The following is a 16,313-nucleotide window of genomic DNA, read 5'->3' on the forward strand; positions in this document are numbered from 1 at the left end:
AGTCAGTCTCAGCTCTCCAAGTACAGGCACTGCGTTGACCCTTTTCCCAATCTCCCCCGCAGCATGATCAAGCACAGGGCTGGCCACCAGTAGGCACTCAGGAAACACCTGTTGGTTCCCCGTTGCTCAGTCTGAGTCCTTCCCAAACTGAGTTAGATGAGGGCAGTGGCTGGTGAGAGCAGGCAGTTTACCAACGTGGGAGATGCTCAGGGCTTCCGGGCCAGGTTTTGATTTAGGGAACAGTCCTCATTTTTCCTGTCTTCCTTAAGTACACAGCTGTGTGTGTGAGCAAGATGGAGCCTGACCTGTCTGGTTTTAACATCGATGCCCCCCGTTGGGACCAGTTCACTTTCCTGGGGCGGGTGAAGCACTTCTTCAATGTCACGGACCCTCGCACTGTTTTGGTACCAGAGCGGGAGCTGGATTGGGCCAAGATGATGGTGGAGAAAAGCAGGTGAACGGTTAGGGGAAGGGGTTGGAGGCACGGGGGCCACTTCGATGGGTTCCCTAGAGGAGGTGGGAACGGAAGATGAGGGTATAGGCAGAAATCTCAGGAAGGAGGGAGAAATTAGAGCAGGATGACTTGGAGTCGGGGGGGGGGGGACAAGGGGGTAACTCTGTCCTTGGGTGACAGGATGGGGGTCGTGCCCCCAGGGACTCAAATGGAGCAGCTGCTGTATGCCAAAAAGCTGTATGACTCTGCCTTCCACCCTGACACCGGGGAGAAGATGAATGTCATTGGACGGATGTCCTTCCAGGTTCCCGGCGGCATGATCATCACAGGCTTCATGCTCCAGTTCTACAGGTGGGACTTGGGAGCAAGGCCGTGGGAGGTGTAACCACTTGGGTCTGCTAGCCAGGGAGCCATTTTATAATAATAGCCATCTTTACTGAAACTTTCCTGATACGAGGCACTGTGCTAAATTCTTTGAATGCGATACCTCACTTAATTTTCTCAACAGTCCTACCAGAGAGGTACTATTCCCTCTCCGTTTTATAGATGAGGTTCTAGAGAGGTTATATAACCTGTGCACGATCATACAGCCAGGAAGTATTGGTACCTGGATTTTAACTTAAGGCAGTCCTTTCTAGAACTCTCGGTGAATAAACTATGCTAATTTCCTCTTTAAAAAGTGCTTATATTAACAATGAGTTCAATGTATTTTATAAAGTAATATCCCAGGAAAAAATAAGGAAGGCCCTTTCAGCTCAGGTGGGGAGAGAATAAACGGAGCTGCTGGGTGTGTGGCTCTTCCCCTTCCTCTCTTCCTTCTCCCGCCCCCCTGTGCGTTTATTTGTCTAGGTATTGAGCCAGACTTTGGGCCCCAGCTGTTAGGAATATAAAGACTTTAGTCCTTCTTTCCCCTCAAGGAGCTTCCAGTTTTGTTAGAGACCAAGAAGTAAGTGAAGAGTCACAGTCCAGCTTGCTAAGTGGTAGGTTGAGGAGAGAACATGGGGTTGTAGGTGTTGGGAGCATGGGATGACTTTGTCTCAGGAAGGGCAGGGGAAGGGTCAAAAAGGTTCCAAGGAGGAAGTAATCTCTCAACAGGGTGTGATTTAGCCATGTATGGAACAGTGTGTGAGTGTGAATGTGAGTGAGTGTGTGTGTGTGTGTGTGTGTGTGTGTGTGTGTGTGTGTGTGTTTGTGTTCCAGGAAGAGGAGCAAGGCTGTCCAAAAGCCCAGGTGTATACAACACGGGAACAGTTTGGGGAACAGCTGTTAACATGGTTTGACCTGTGCATACCAAACCCTCCCTTCCATTCTCCTCTCCTTTCCGGACCTCGATTACTGGTAGGACGATGCCAGCGATCATCTTCTGGCAATGGGTGAACCAGTCCTTCAATGCCTTAGTCAACTACACCAACAGGAATGCGGCCTCCCCCACATCAGGCAGGTAGGAGACCTGAACCCCAGGCTGTGCACATGGGTTTGGAGGAGGTGGCTGTCCTTTTGCCTCCAGGGGAACAACCTTTCTAAAGGGTTCTCAGGCTGTCAAGTCCTCCCTGCGTAGGGTTCACACTGGACAGGTGACGAAGTTTCCCCCTTTTCAGGGTTTGGAAGTGTTCTCTTAGGCTGACTAGGAAAGCATCTTCTTGGACCAATTCAAGATTTGTTCATTCTGAAAATATTTCTTCTACGTTCATTCTACACAGATGCCAGGAATGGTTCAGGTGCTGGGGATACGTTTGAGTACGGCATTTGTGGTCCCTCTTCTTGTAGAATTTAAGGTCTTCTAAGAAAACAAGTACAGTAACCTCAGATTGTCGCCATTAGGAAACACACCGGTGACAAGACAGAGAACAGCAGAGAGGTGTCTGTGTCGATAGGCTGGTCAGGGAAGTCCTCAGCTGAATTTTGAAGGATAAGGATTTAGCTATGAAGGAGCCCAGGGAGCCCAGCCAGTGTGACTCAGTGGTTGAGCGCTGACATATGAATCAGGAGGTCATGGTTGGATTCCCGGTCAGGGCACGTACCCGGGATCGGTCCCCAGAAGGGGACGTGTAGGAGACAGCCAGTCAACGAGTCTCTCTCATCATTTTTGTTTCTATCTCTTTCTCCCTCTCCCTTCCTCTCTGAAATCAATAAAAATATATTAAAAAAGAAAAGGAAGAGCCCAGGGAAGAATACCCGGGGTAGGGAGCAGCAGTGTGCAGAGATCCTGAAGTAGGAAAAAGCTGGGTGTGATTAAAGTACAGAAAGGAAGTACCTGGAACAATATATAGCACAGAATAGACACTCAGTAAGTATTTGTTGAATTCAAATACAAATAAAGTACAGAAAGGAGGCCCGGGGGGCTGGGTCATCTGGAGTTAGGGGGAGGCCACAAGATGACACGGGACAAACCACATGAGCTTCTCAGGTATGAAGCCCCATTTCCAGACTTTCTCACTCAAGCCATGGTCGTACTCTCAGCCAGAGGGGCTCCCCACTCCTGAGCATCTCTCTCCTCCACTAGGCAGATGGCCCTTTCCTACGTCACAGCCACAACCACTGCGGTGACCACTGCTGTGAGCATGAACATGTTGACAAAGGTACTTCTGGGGCTGCTGTGGGCATGGTGGCCACTAGGGGGCAGCAAAGTCCTAGGGAGATCTAGTGGGTGAGTTGGGGTATAAGCAGAGCCCAGCCAAGTAGTGGGAAATGCAGCAGGGCTGTCCCCAGGTTGGTCCTTCTCAGGCCTCTGAGGGAGTTTGGGTTCCCAGATGGATGTCTGGGTGTGTGGCAGTAGCCCTTGTTTTGGAGTCCATAAGTCCCTCCATTCTCATCTTGCAGCGAGCCTCAGCAACTCCCATGGTTCCCTTTCTCCAATAGAAAGCTCCACCCTTGGTGGCCCGCTGGGTGCCCTTTGCTGCTGTAGCTGCTGCTAACTGTGTCAACATCCCAATGATGCGACAGCAGTGAGTACAGGGGGCCCTTTTCCTCCTTACAAGCCACAAGGTCAGCAGGGAAACCAAGGCAAGAGACCAAGGCAGTGGGTGGCTTCTTGGAGCCGGGGTGGATGTGGGGGGAGGCTGCCAGGCTGTGCCTCTGAAGGGTCCCCGAGGATTGACTGCTCTAATAGTGATGGCCAGTCCAATAGGAGTGACGGGTAATTTAGGTTTAATCTGTGATGGGTATGTGCGAGTCATTTTTTGGATGGTGTGGGATGGAGACATAAGGTGAGCCTGTGCATTTTATACTCAATCATGTCCTTTCAACTGCAACTGTATTTAAGTTGTGAGCGCTGCCTACTTCCAAAGCCCTGGGGATGGTTTACAGGATGAAATGCAGCAGAGTGAGGTGTCCAAAGATAGAACAGAGCCAAGAAGCTTTGAAAGCCTGAGGAGTAGATAGATATTTTCCAGGTACCCGGTTCTAAGAATAGGTAAAAGGAGAAACCTGTTGTGTCTCTCAGTTCTTATTTCTTGATTAGAGAAAGCATAGATGTTCCTCTGTTGTAAAATGGAATGATGTAATATATGTAAAGTCCTCAAAATAGCACCTGGAACATAACAAGTGCTATATAAATGTTAGCTTTTTAAAAAATATATAGATTTTATTGATTTTTTTTTACAGAGAGGAAGGGAGAGGGATAGAGAGTCAGAAACATGGATGAGAGAGAGAAACATCAATCAGCTGCCTCCTGCACCCCCCACACTGGGGATGTGCCCGCAACCAAGGCACATGCCCCCAAACAGAATCGAACCTGGGATCCTTCAGTCCGCAGGCCGACGCTCTATCCACTGAGCCAAACCAGTTAGGGCTAAATGTTAGCTTTTATTGCTACTGTTGTCACCATTGCCTTCATCATCCTCACCAATTTCTACAGCCACGTTTTCTTAGAACTGCTAGTAAACGGGAATGTATCGCACTTGCCCTTGCTGAAAGAGCCCACTGCCGGGATAGCTGTGCGTACCCATTGCTCCTCTCCTCTTTCCCTTCCCCATCCAGTTGCTCCTTTCCATCAGATGAATCAGTCCCAGCCACCTACCTGGTTTTGGGTTGAATGCTGTCAAGAACTGGCCTGAGAATAATAACCAGCAGCTACTGTTTGTGGTGCAGTCGCTCGGTGTCAGACACCGGACCAAGCACTTTGCAGGCATTATCCTGTTCAAACACTGAGTCCTGTGAAGTGGGTGTCAGGATTGTCTCCATTTTGCAGCTGAGGATAACTGCGTCTTTAGAAGGATTAGGGAAGTTGCTCATGATCAGACACGCTCCGCAGTTTCAGGGTTCAACCTAGGCAGTCCGGGCTCAGGACTAGCTCTCTTAATCAATGCCCTAGATCACGTCAGATTCCTCTCACTGGAGGGCAAGGAAGGTCACAGGGCAAGGCTACGGAGATGGCTCCCTAGAGCTTGAGTGCCCTGGCCTTGGTCCCCTGGTGTGTCACATGATTGGCAGGCTTCCAGCACCCCTTTCCCGTATCCAGCATCTCCTGTCTGTGTCTAGGGAACTCATCCAAGGCATCTCCGTGAAGGACAAAAATCACAATGAGATTGGTCATTCCCGGGTGAGCAGAGGTCCTCCCTTTGGGTGGGAGGAGGGAACTCCCTTTCATACCCTTTCCTGTCCTTAGCGGTCCGAGCAGGCGTGGGCTCCGTTATAGGATCTCCCCGACTCCACTCTCATTCTCCTCAGTTTCCCCCACATTTCTCTGTTTGGGACATTTCTCATGTCCTTTCTGCATCATTTCTAGTCCTGAAGCTGGCTGGGTGGGTGAAGGCTGGGAGAAGTCACTCAACCCCTGGCAGGTCCATCGCTTCCCCTTTACCAGCTCAGACTTGGCTGTGACCCTGACTCTGACCCTGCCTCTGGCCCAGCCATGGATACTGGATAAGGTCATTCCTAACAACTTGCTCTTTTCTGCCCTCAGAGAGCTGCGGCCATAGGCATCACTCAAGTGGTTATTTCTCGCATCACCATGGCAGCCCCTGGCATGAGTAAGATGGGGAAGCCTTCCCCTCTGGGGGCCCCTGGAGCACATGATAGAGGCCTCAGCCACACTCAGCTTTTGGGTGGGAGGTGGGATCCCAGCTTCTACAGCGATGCTTCTCATACTGGTTTGCTTGAGTGCTGAAAGCCACAGGAGAAGCACACTGTAGTTCTTGGAACGTCAACTGATGAGACATTTTAAGTTATTTTTATTCAGCACATATTTCTTAAGTACCTTCAATGTACTGGACACAATGTGGGGTGCCGGGGAGACAGTGGTAGCAAAAATAAATCCCCTGCCCTCGTTGTGCTTCCAGCAGGGGCATGTTACAGAGGAAGATAAGAAGTCTGTTTACATGAGCTTTCAGAGATAGTTTTGAGGACACTTTGGGCCTGGGGCACATGTTCTATTATTGCAGGTGTGCTTTGGGAAGCACCCTCCTGCTGGGACTTGGGGGCCAAGTCAGAGTGGCCATGCCTACAGGCCGCCATTCTCCCAAATGAAAAGTATTTTCTGGAACTGCTGTGGAAGGAGGGAGAATCGTTCAGTCCCTGATCTGACTTCGGAAAGGGGTCTTAGGGATAGTCTCACAGGTCCCCCCAGCTTCTCCCTGGTTTCTTTCAGTCTTATTGCCAGTCGTCATGGAAAGGCTGGAGAAACTGCGCTTCATGCAGGTGAGTGGGGTTTCCTTTTGCCTCTTCCCTGCCCAGACTCTCCCACCACACCGGTGCCTGGGAGCTCCTGATCCTCTGATCCTTCCCTCTCGCTGCCAGTCTTCATCTCACGGAAGTAGGGCTCAGCATACCAGTCCCCCTGGCTGCCCGCTCAGACAGCATAGCCGGTAGCTCGGCCTTGTCTGCAGAGAGCAAGGAGAGCCCTTGTCCTCTCCGTCAGGGCCAGCAGTCTTACACCTGCGGCTGGTTAGTTGGTTGGTTGGTTTGTCGCAGGGCAGGCGTGGGGTTCACCTTAAGGTATATAAGCCCCATGTGGGTTTTCCTTTTGTTTGTTTTTGTGCAGAAAGTCAAGGTCCTGCATGCGCCGTTGCAGGTTATGCTGTGTGGGTGCTTGTGAGTAACATGTTTTCTTGGTTTGGGTTCTGTGGTGGCTGGGGCACCAAGACCTGTCTTATGTCACCCGTGTTGAAGAACACGTACTCCTTTGCCTGACTTCCACAGTGCCGGAGCTCAGTACATCTGTGATCCATCTAGAGAGCTCTCACCTCATCTTTTTGGAGGGAACCAGACTAGCAAGGCTCTGTGCACACAGTCGCATGGAAGGCAGAGTGCTTGGGTACCCTCCTGTCCCAGGGTCTTCCCTCTGACCTTACGTCTGGAGAAGAGACAAAAATGATGAGACAAATGGGAGATATCTGTAATACTATCAGCAATAAAAACTATATTTCAAAAGAAAAAAAAAAAAGACGAGACAATCCCAACGTGAAAAAGAAGTGATAGTGATGCGACATGACAGAGGTGTTAGCTAACACTCAGATCATCATGTTGCGATACGTTAATGTATCAAGTCAACACCTTAAACTTCCACATTGTTATATGTCAATTATATCTCAATAAAATAAATAAATAAATAAATAAATAGATAAAATACACGAAGAGACAAAAATGTGTGGCAGCCTGGGGCTGTCAAGTGTCCCAACCTCGCACAGGAGGAAACCACGTCATGGCAGCATTCTTAGGTGCCTGCCATCGACTGGACATGTCCTGCCATTAATCGTGCTTCACAGGACTACAGCGCTAATGACAGCCACAACAACTGACACTTATTGAATGTGCCCCCTGTGCTAATGCTGCACATCTATAATTTCACTTACGCTCCTCAGCCCTGGAGGCATAGATGCCCTCATCTTCTTTTACAGAAGAAGAAACTAAGGCTTGGAGCGATGAAGACACTTGCCCGATTGCTGGAGCTGAGATTGGTCCTTGGCCGACATGCTATAGTTCTGTTAATTGAATTACCACGAGTGGGCACTTACCACAGGTTGGGTGCTGTACATAGGTCGTTATCTCATTGAATCCTCACAGTGACGCTGCAGAGTAGACACTCTGGTCCTCCCTCTGCTGGCCCAGAGATAACGTGCCCCAGACTGTACCACTGTTAAGTGTCAACGCTGTGATAGGAACTCAGGTCCGTTAGACTCTCAAATCCTGTAAGACAGTCCTGGACCTGCATCATCTGAAAACTTGTTAGAAGTAGAGACTCTCAAGCCTTTCCCGAGACCTTCTGAATCAGCATTGCATTTTCATAAGCCCCTGGAGTTATCCGTATGCACATTGCAGTTTGATGAACCCGGCCCTTTACTGTTCTCCAACAGTCCAGATGCTCAGTGACTAGAGGAGCAGGATCTTTGGATTCACACCTTTCACTGCTTTCCCTGCATATCAGTGGATGCATGTGGTCTTTAGGGCTGCTGCTTACACTCCCTAGCGACTTCATGTGCTTGAACAACAGGGGTGGATCGGGGTAGGGGATGAGGGATGGAGGCTGGCTGATTTTAATCCGTGCTAGAATGAGTATCCTGGCACCTAGAGACCAGGAGAAGGGTTGAAGGGAGAGGGGTTGTGGAGCCAGCTGGGAAGGGAGGCCAACTGAATGGGCATCTGCCCTATCCTTTAGGGCGCTCAGGCCTGTGGGAGGGCCTGTGGGGAAATGGCCCCTAATGCTTTGGTTTCTCCTTTTTTCCAGCCTCATCTTCATGGTGCCAGTGGCCTGTGGGCTCTTCCCACAGATATGGTATCAGCTATTCATTCCTTACTTTGTTTTACCAAATGTCCTGTCCCTACTCTCCCTGCCCTGCTTGCTGTCCGGAAGGAGAGGGGGAGGGGCGAGAAGGGCAGCGTTTGTCCAGGGACAAGTGCCTATCAGCCTAAACTCTGGGCCTCTTAACCCTGCGTGAATGGTAAGCCAGAACACGTCTCCAAAGGGATGAATTGCTTCCTCCCAGTGCAGCAAGGGCTGCCGTGGAGAGAAAGTGGGGGAACAAGAGACTCTGTCCTGCTGGTTGGGTTATTAGATGAATCTCCCCAGGCTGGATCCAGTCTTTGAATTTGAACAAGGGGACAGGTCCTTATTCTGGCTCTTATTTGCCAGAGGGTGGATGACTTGAACCTCTTCACTCCCCTTGCATGTCATGGAAGGGGAGCATCAGATGGGTGGGAGGAAGGACTAGTTCCAGGAGACCAGGTATGACTACATACCTGGAATATATGCCGAGGAGATGCCACTCTCCCTTTCCTTAGTGCTCTTAGCTCAGTGGTCATCTGTTAGATGTCTCCTGTGTTCTGAGCCCTGTGCCTGTAATCTTGTGGAGAAGGTGGAAGTTGAGCACCAGGGAGAAGGAAGACAGGGAGAGGTAAAAGCAACATATTGTGGTGTACAGCAGCTACTACTAATTCTGAAGGAAAAAAATGGGAAGGGAAAGAGGCTTCTTAGAGGTGGTATTTGAGTTGGGCTTTATCTAAGGGTAATTTGCTGCTGTCTAGGTGGCATACTCATAACCTTCTTCTCTCTTCTCAGTGAATTGCCAGTTTCCTACTTGGAACAGGAGCTCCAAGACACCATCAAGGCCAAATATGGAGAACTCGTGCCTTCCGTCTACTTCAATAAGGGTCTCTAAATGTCCCACCTCAGCAAGGACCGGTCTATACCAATATTCACCAGCTCCTCCTTAGCTGTCTGTGCCCTCATTCCTCTTTGCCAACAGGGCCTAAGGCTAGGGCGTATTTGGGGGTGTATGAGGCAGCAGAATTCCTCATGCTTCTACCCAGGCACTTGGTTTATTGGGCTCCAGGGGATGAAAGGGAACAAGGGGTGGAAGACCAAATCCTCTGTCTGCTTCCCCCTTCCATCCCATGGAAACCAGGAGCTGAGGCCCCCTCAGGGAGAAGTTGCTGGGACCTGAGGGAGACATTCAGCAAACCGATTGGAAAAATCAGGAAAACATTGGGATTCTGGTTCCAGCCAGGATTGGGAAGAACCCCTGGGACAGAGAGAAGTTCCTACTCTTCTTCCCTCTTCCCTCTGTGTCATCTTCTCTCAACCTATGAAACCTTTACCCATGTAGTTCTAGCTAACGCAGGAAGTATGTGTGTTGCGGGGAGGGAGGGCTAGTCTGTGTCACCTTGGGGCTCATCTCCACTCTACCCCATTCTCCTCTGTCAGAAAGGCTCTTTGGGAGTGCTGCTCACCTTGAGTTTTATCAGGCTCTTGGGAGTTCTTAGTGCTGAAAAAAGGTCATTGTGTGAGGCAGCAGAGTTCCATGGTGCTCAAGCTCTGTCTAGTGATACTTTGTTCTGCTCTCAAATCATGTCTGATTTCACTTCTGTGTTTAAAAGATAATTCTGCTCGGCCTGTATGGCTCGGTGGTTGAGCATTAACCCATGAACCAGGAGGTCACGGTTTGACTCCCGGTCAGGGCACATGCCCGGGTTGCGGGCTCAGTCCCCAGGAGGAGGCCTGCAGGAGGCAGCCATGATTCGCTCTAATCATGGATGTTTCTCTCTCTCCCTCTCCCTTCCTCTCTGAAATGAATAACACACACGCACATGCACACCTATATATAGAGAGATCTAGAATGGCTGTGCCTTTGGTCACCTTGAAAAAAAAAAGGTAATTCTAACTGTGAGTAAAAAGGATATATGTAGGCATCAACCACACATTGTAATGGGTATAATTTCCTGGCTACCTCCCTTCTCCAGCCCATTAGGTTAAATACCAAAGACTGGTGTGTACTGACTAGGAAAGGGAAGTTTTATTTGGACGCCTGTAAGAGAAAACCAGCAGGACCAAAGAGCCTTCAAGGACACACAGCAAAGCACAGTGACTTGCCCTTTCCAACTTGGCTGCTGTAGGTGATTTCTCACGCTCCTTGGGGGACTGTTGTGGCATACCTGGGGTCAATGTCTGTATGAGTTTTGTCTAGTATAATTTACTGACTGTTCAAAGATACCACTATTAATTGAATAAATTTCTTAAAAGCACAATGAACTGTCTGCAGCCTGAGTTAATAACATCTGGATGGAAAATAGGATCTGAACTTACTTTGGCCTTGGCATGGAGGGAGGGGAACAACTTTAAGGTGAACCTACCTGTCTGAAGCCCGGAAGCCATTGTCCATTTACCTTATTACAAGGGGAAAATCCACCTGTCTTTGCTGGAAGCTCCAGAGATCTCCCAGAATGGGAGCTGTGTTGCCCCAGAACAGGAGTTGGCAAACCGTGGCTCAAGGTTTTAAAGGGTTGTAAAAAGGAAGAAAAGAATATATGACAGAGACCCAATGTATGTAACATGCAAAACCTAGAATATTTACTCTCTGGTCCTTTACTCTGGAAAAATAGCTCTTAAAAAATGCATCAGGAGCACCTGTTAAAACAGATCATATGGCTTCCTCTTCCAGAATTTCTAATTATGTGGGTCTGGGGCAGACCCTCAGAATTTACATTCCTGGTAATTTTCCAGTGATGATTCTACATACTACACTTGAAGGACCATTGCTCTAATGAGAAGGGCCTCCATTCTGCAGTCACAATACTGGCTGCAATTTAATTTTTCCCTCTATTTAAAAAAATTAAAATGTAATCCATTTAACATAAATTCATCCTAATAAAGTGTACAAATTAGTGATTTATAGTAGACTCAACAAAGCTGTACAACCGTAATGATGATCTAATTCCAGACCTTTTTCATTACACCCAAAAGAAACTATGAATTAAGTCACTCCATCCCCCAGCCACAACCCTTCACAATCCCTAATCTACTTTGTCTCTAGTTTTGCCTATTCTGGACATTTCATATAAATGGAATCACATAGTGTGTGGCCTTCTGTATAATGTTTTCAAAGTTCATACATGTTATAATATACAATTTGATTTTAGCTGATGTCGGAGCAGAAAGGTCTGTGTCTGTGAGCTAGTTTTCTTAGGATGAGATTTGACTTCAGCTTTGCCCACTTCCAAAGACAAATAGGGAAATCCTTACCAAAGCTCAGAAGCAGTTTGACGCTGATGTTCTTTCAAAAATCAACCACCTTTTCTTTTCCTTCCCAGTTTCTTAAGCCTCCTGGCGTTCCTCCTCTCTTCACAGATGATTACTCTTCGGAAAAGTCTGGAGTATGTAGTGGCTACAGTTCAGAGGCTCTCTGGAAAGTATTCACTCAGACTGCATTTCAGCTCCATCTTGTAAGGCCTCTGCTTTCTTTCAGTTGGCTCTTGTGGGGGTGTGGAAATAAAGTTGGTTAGAGTGACTAAAATGCCTCGGTGTGGGAAGTGCTAATCCAGACTAAGTGTTTGTCCTGTCCAGTACCTCAGTTTGAGCTCTTAGGTAAAGGGAGAAAGGCAAGTTGGGACAAAATCCTGTCTGCCAAATTGAAGCCACTGGGGTTTCCCAATGATGATAATACCTGGCCTTTATATGGCCTCTGTAACTCTTTGATGCCAGGATTAAGACCCTCTGTATGAAAATAATTGGGCCCTTGCTTAGTACTCAATTTTTAAAAAAATGTACATAAGTCTCCTTTTTCCCCCATTGACCTCTCCCCGGCTGCCCCCAACCCCCAGCACATGCCCTCCTCCCCACCCCCCATCTGTGTCCATTGGTTATGCTCATATGCATGCATACAAGTCCTTTGGTTGATCTCTTACCCCCTCACCCCCCATCTTCCCTCATAGGTTAGACAGTCTGTTCGATGCTTCTATGACTCTGGTTCTATTCTTGTTCATCAGTTTATGTTGTTCATTATATTCCACAAGTGAGTGAGGTCATGTGATATTTATCTTTCTCTGACTGGCTTATTTTGCTTAGCATAATGCTGTTCAGGTCCATCCATGCTGTTGCAAATGGTAAGAGTTCCTTCTTTTTATAGGAGTGTAATATTCCATTGTGTAGATGCACCACAGTTTTCTTTTAAAATATATATTTCTTTATTGATTTCAGAGAGGAAGGGAGAGGGAGAGAGAGATAGAAACATCAATGATGAGAATCATTGATTGGCTGCCTCCTACACACCCCCTACTGGGGATTGAGCCCACAACCTGGGCATGTGCCCTTGGCCAGAATTGAACCTGGGACCTTCAGTCCGCAGGCTGACGCTCTATCCACTGAGCCAAACCAACCAGCTAGGGCAATGTACCACCGTTTTCTAATTCACTCATCTGCTGATGGGTGCTTAGGCTGTTTCCCAATCTTAGCTATTGTAAATTGTGCTGCTATGAACATAGGGGTGCATATATCCTTTCTGATTGGTGTTTCTGGTTTCTACTAGGTCAAATGGAAGTTTCATTTTTAATTTTTTGAGGAAACGCCATACTGTTTTTCACAGTGGCTGCACCAGTCTACATTCCCACCAGCAGTGCAAGAGGGTTCCTTTTTCTCCACATCCTCGCCAGCACTTGTTTGTTGATCTGTTGATGATAGCCATTCTGGCAGGTGTGAGATGGTACCTCCTTGTTGTTTTGATTTGCATCTCTTGGACGATTAGTGATTTTGAGCATGTTTTCATGTCTCAGTACTCAATCTTTATTTATCCCCTAGGGAGCTTGATTGTGGAGTAGATACATTTCTAAGAAACTTGAGATTGACAAAAATACTTGTCACCTTTTGCAGCACTTGGGAAAGCAGGATCAAGACAGAGGTAGAACTATAGACATTCTTACGTTGGGGCAAAACCAATTTTCTTCGCTCGTACCTGTTTCCCACTTTGCCACCACTTAAGCCAAGAACAAACTCCCTGTGGGCTCAGGCATACGCCAGATTGGGCCAGGCTGTATAATGCTTTGAGAGGAAATTTACAGCCACAGGCAGCTGGTTTCTCTGTCATGGGTCTTCATTTCATTTTATTATCATTAAGTTCATAGTTGGGTCCTATACAGGATGTTGTAGGGATTTCTTAGGAAATGAGTAAGACTTGGTGTGCTGTATAAAAAGCTGCAAATTTGCCCTAGCTGGTTTGGCTCAGTGGATAGAGCATCAGCCTTCGGAATGAAGGGTCTCAGGTTCAATTCCAGTCAAGGGCATGTACCTTGGTTGTGGGCACATCCCCAGTAGGGGGTGTGCAGGAGGCAGCTGATCGATGTTTCTCTCTCATCGATGTTTCTAACTCTCTATCCTTTTCCCTTCCTCTCTGTAAAAAATCAATAAAATATATATATTTAAAAATAAATAAAAAGCTGCAAATTTAGTAGGAGGGGTCAGCCAGTCAGATGCAGATTAGATACACTGTGGGGGAGTGTTATGTGAATCCAGAAGAAGAAACAAGGGGGCGGGAACTAGGAGTTTGTATGTGTAATGTGTAAATGATGGTAAGTGTATCATGTAACACAGCACACTGAGGATCTCCTAAGTGTCCCAGTGTGAGCAGAATGTGTGGGTGGCAGGTGAGATAAAGAGAAGTATGCAGGAACCAGGACACAGGACCATATTGAGAAGTTTGGACTATATATCTTGTAGGTAGTTTTTTTTAAGGGGGGGGGCCTTAATCCTCACCCAAGGATATGTTTTCATCGATTTTTAGAGAGAATGGAAGGGAAGGGCGAGAGACAGAGAGAAACATCGATGTGAGAGAGACACATCGATTGATTGCCTCCCCACAATCCGAGGTAGGTGCAACCCGAGGTAGGCACCCTTGACCAGAATCAAATCCGGGACCCTTCAGTCCACTGGCCGATGCTCTATCCACTGAGGGAAAGCCATGAGACAAAAACGGTGTTGTGTGTGTGTGTGTGTGTGTGTGTGTGTGTGTGTGTGTATGTGTGTGTGTAGGTGGGGATGGGGGTGGTAGAGCACCCTTGTTGTGGTGTGTGAAAGGAGACCATTTGTGTTTAGCCAGGAAGAGGAGAACATGGGTGAAAGCCTTTGGGGTGGATTTCAGAGCTATTTTTGTGGTAGAGTGACTAGAATTTTGTCCCTGGAAGTTGTGGTGACGAAGCACTGTGCCTCAGCGAAAGGCACTGTCTCATAGGAACTGCAAGTTGCCCTAAGGCTATTGCTTGGCCAGTTTGAGACCAGCAGAGGGACCCTGGTACTAAGGCTGTGCTTCAACACAAAAGAGATCAAAAAATTTTTTTAGATTGCAGTTGTTTTGTTCTTTAGGAGCGCCCGGCTACCTTCTTCAAAAAATAACATTTGCCAACACCATTTCGAATCATCATACTCTTTCTTTCTTTGCTAAACTGTGGCAATCCAGTACTTCCGCCACACTCAAGATGGCTATATCCGAATTCGACTTTTCAGTACCACGCGTTCGAGGGGGCCCCGCCCCCCGACCGGAGCGACTTCGGACACCCAGCATTTACGCCGCTGGCAGCACCCAAGATGGCCCAGCTTCCTCCTACTTTTCATTGGCTGGATCCTTCTGGCTTTCCGTCTTCAGGGGGCGGGACTTCAACAGGGGGCGGGACTTCGGTTTGATCGACAGCCATTTGGATGAATGGACGGAGGGCACGGGCCAATGAAACGCTGGCACTGGAGGACCTCCCCAGTGTTTGGGGGGGGGAGGTGTTTTGGCTGGGGTGGAGCAGAGCCGGAAGCGGGAGGGGAGAGTGAAACAGGAAAAGAAGGGAAGAAGGAAGAAGAGGAGAGAGGTGGAGAGGGAGGAGGAGGAGGGTGGTGGCGGCGCCGTGGCGGAGGAGCAGGAGCAGGAGGGGGATGGAGAGGAGAAGGCTCCTGGGTGGCATGGCGCTCCTGCTCCTCCAGGCGCTGCCCAGCCCCCTGTCAGCCGGGGCTGAACCCCCGCAGGTAAGGGGGAGGGGGCGTCCGGGCGCGGCTGGGAGCCTGGGGGTCGTTGAGGCCTGGCTAGGGGAGGCTGGAGACGGCCTCGCTGCTAGCTGGAGGGGGCTGAAGAGTGTTGCTGCCAAGAGTTGAGGGGTCCCGAGAGGGACCCCTATGCGTGGCGTGGACCGGACCTAAGGGGGCGTCGGTGTTTAGCTGAGGGACACCTGTTTTGGTTTCTGGGAGGTTGGCAGAGGCCTGGTGCCAAGCGAGTGCGGGCCTTTGAGACGGCTGTGAGGTCAGGTGGGCTGGGATGTCTGTGACTGGATGGTGGTGCCAAGCTGGGGCATGTGGGGTGCATTCGTGTTCCCCGTGGAGCAAGTCTCCAGGCAGCGGTGCCGCGTGTATGTCCGTGCGGGTGCGGGTCGGGGCCGTGGGCTCCCGAACTAGCCTGAGGGAGGAGGCGCTGAGAGGATGTTTATTTCAGGCTGGGACAGGGGCATGTTCTGAGGGCACCATTTTTAATAGTGCTGGAGTTAAGGGGTTGGAGGAGGGACTCTTGGAAGGCAGGTGGGATGAAGTAGGCCGGGCCCCCTCAGGAGGGGGGCACACTGGAGTTCTCATAAGCTTTTGCTGTTAGGCTGGCCGGCCGGGGAGAGCCGGGCGCTGACGCTGATCTGGGCTAGCCTGAGGCTTTTGAGCAAACGGTGGTGCTGATGCCAATACGGGCAGCAAATGGAGCACCCCAAACGGAGCTTTTCTTGCTAGGTGGCTTGCTTTTTATTCAGGCAGAGGAGCTGGCTTGTGTGGATTCCAGCTCTGGCTGGCATTTCGAAACCTTAATGGGAGCATTACTCCTAATGCCAAGTTGGGTGGGGTGCACTAGGGGTAATGACCCCTCCTTTCCTTGCGTTTGGCAAGGCTTTCCCATTCTATTTTCTTCCCTTTCTGTTCCCTTCCCTGTCTTTTCAGAAACACACACACACACACACACACACACACACACACACACACACACACACATGATGGCAGAATCTATACAGCCTAGTACTTGAACCCTGCGTTGTGATCAAGAGTAGCAGCAGAGTCCCAGCAAAAAATGCTTATCTTTTTCCCTTAGGAGTTCATGGGCTGCCTATTTACATACTGTATGCATCTTTGTTTTGTCCATTAGTATTC

At 48.9% G+C, this 16,313-nt stretch overlaps 2 protein-coding genes across 7 annotated transcripts in view; both read left to right on the plus strand.

Moving 5' to 3' along the window:
• Positions 1-10,431, plus strand: part of SFXN2 (sideroflexin 2) — a 51,534-nt gene extending 41,103 nt beyond the window's left edge. For 4 of the 5 annotated variants that reach the window (XM_079794285.1, XM_079794284.1, XM_079794286.1 and 1 more), the window contains 11 exons: positions 270-454; positions 635-805; positions 1,797-1,895; positions 2,958-3,033; positions 3,314-3,399; positions 4,934-4,994; positions 5,358-5,424; positions 6,042-6,091; positions 6,435-6,484; positions 8,118-8,165; positions 8,949-10,431. In XM_079794285.1, coding sequence (XP_079650411.1) covers positions 294-454; positions 635-805; positions 1,797-1,895; positions 2,958-3,033; positions 3,314-3,399; positions 4,934-4,994; positions 5,358-5,424; positions 6,042-6,091; positions 6,435-6,484; positions 8,118-8,165; positions 8,949-9,048 — 969 coding nt within the window. In that variant the 5' untranslated portion in view covers positions 270-293 and the 3' untranslated portion in view covers positions 9,049-10,431. The remainder of the gene's footprint in view (positions 1-269; positions 455-634; positions 806-1,796; positions 1,896-2,957; positions 3,034-3,313; positions 3,400-4,933; positions 4,995-5,357; positions 5,425-6,041; positions 6,092-6,434; positions 6,485-8,117; positions 8,166-8,948) is intronic. The other variant, XM_079794288.1, reaches the window with a different exon arrangement.
• Positions 10,432-14,982: 4,551 nt separating this feature from the next.
• Positions 14,983-16,313, plus strand: part of WBP1L (WW domain binding protein 1 like) — a 61,562-nt gene continuing 60,231 nt past the window's right edge. Inside the window, exon 1 of one of the 2 annotated variants that reach the window (XM_079794281.1) lies at positions 14,983-15,161. In XM_079794281.1, the coding sequence (XP_079650407.1) occupies positions 15,072-15,161 (90 nt within the window). In that variant the 5' untranslated portion in view covers positions 14,983-15,071. The remainder of the gene's footprint in view (positions 15,162-16,313) is intronic. The other variant, XM_079794282.1, reaches the window with a different exon arrangement.

The sequence above is a fragment of the Cnephaeus nilssonii genome (assembly GCF_951640355.1).
Source record: "Cnephaeus nilssonii genome assembly, chromosome: 16".
In the NCBI taxonomy this organism is placed as follows: Eukaryota; Metazoa; Chordata; class Mammalia; order Chiroptera; family Vespertilionidae; genus Cnephaeus; species Cnephaeus nilssonii.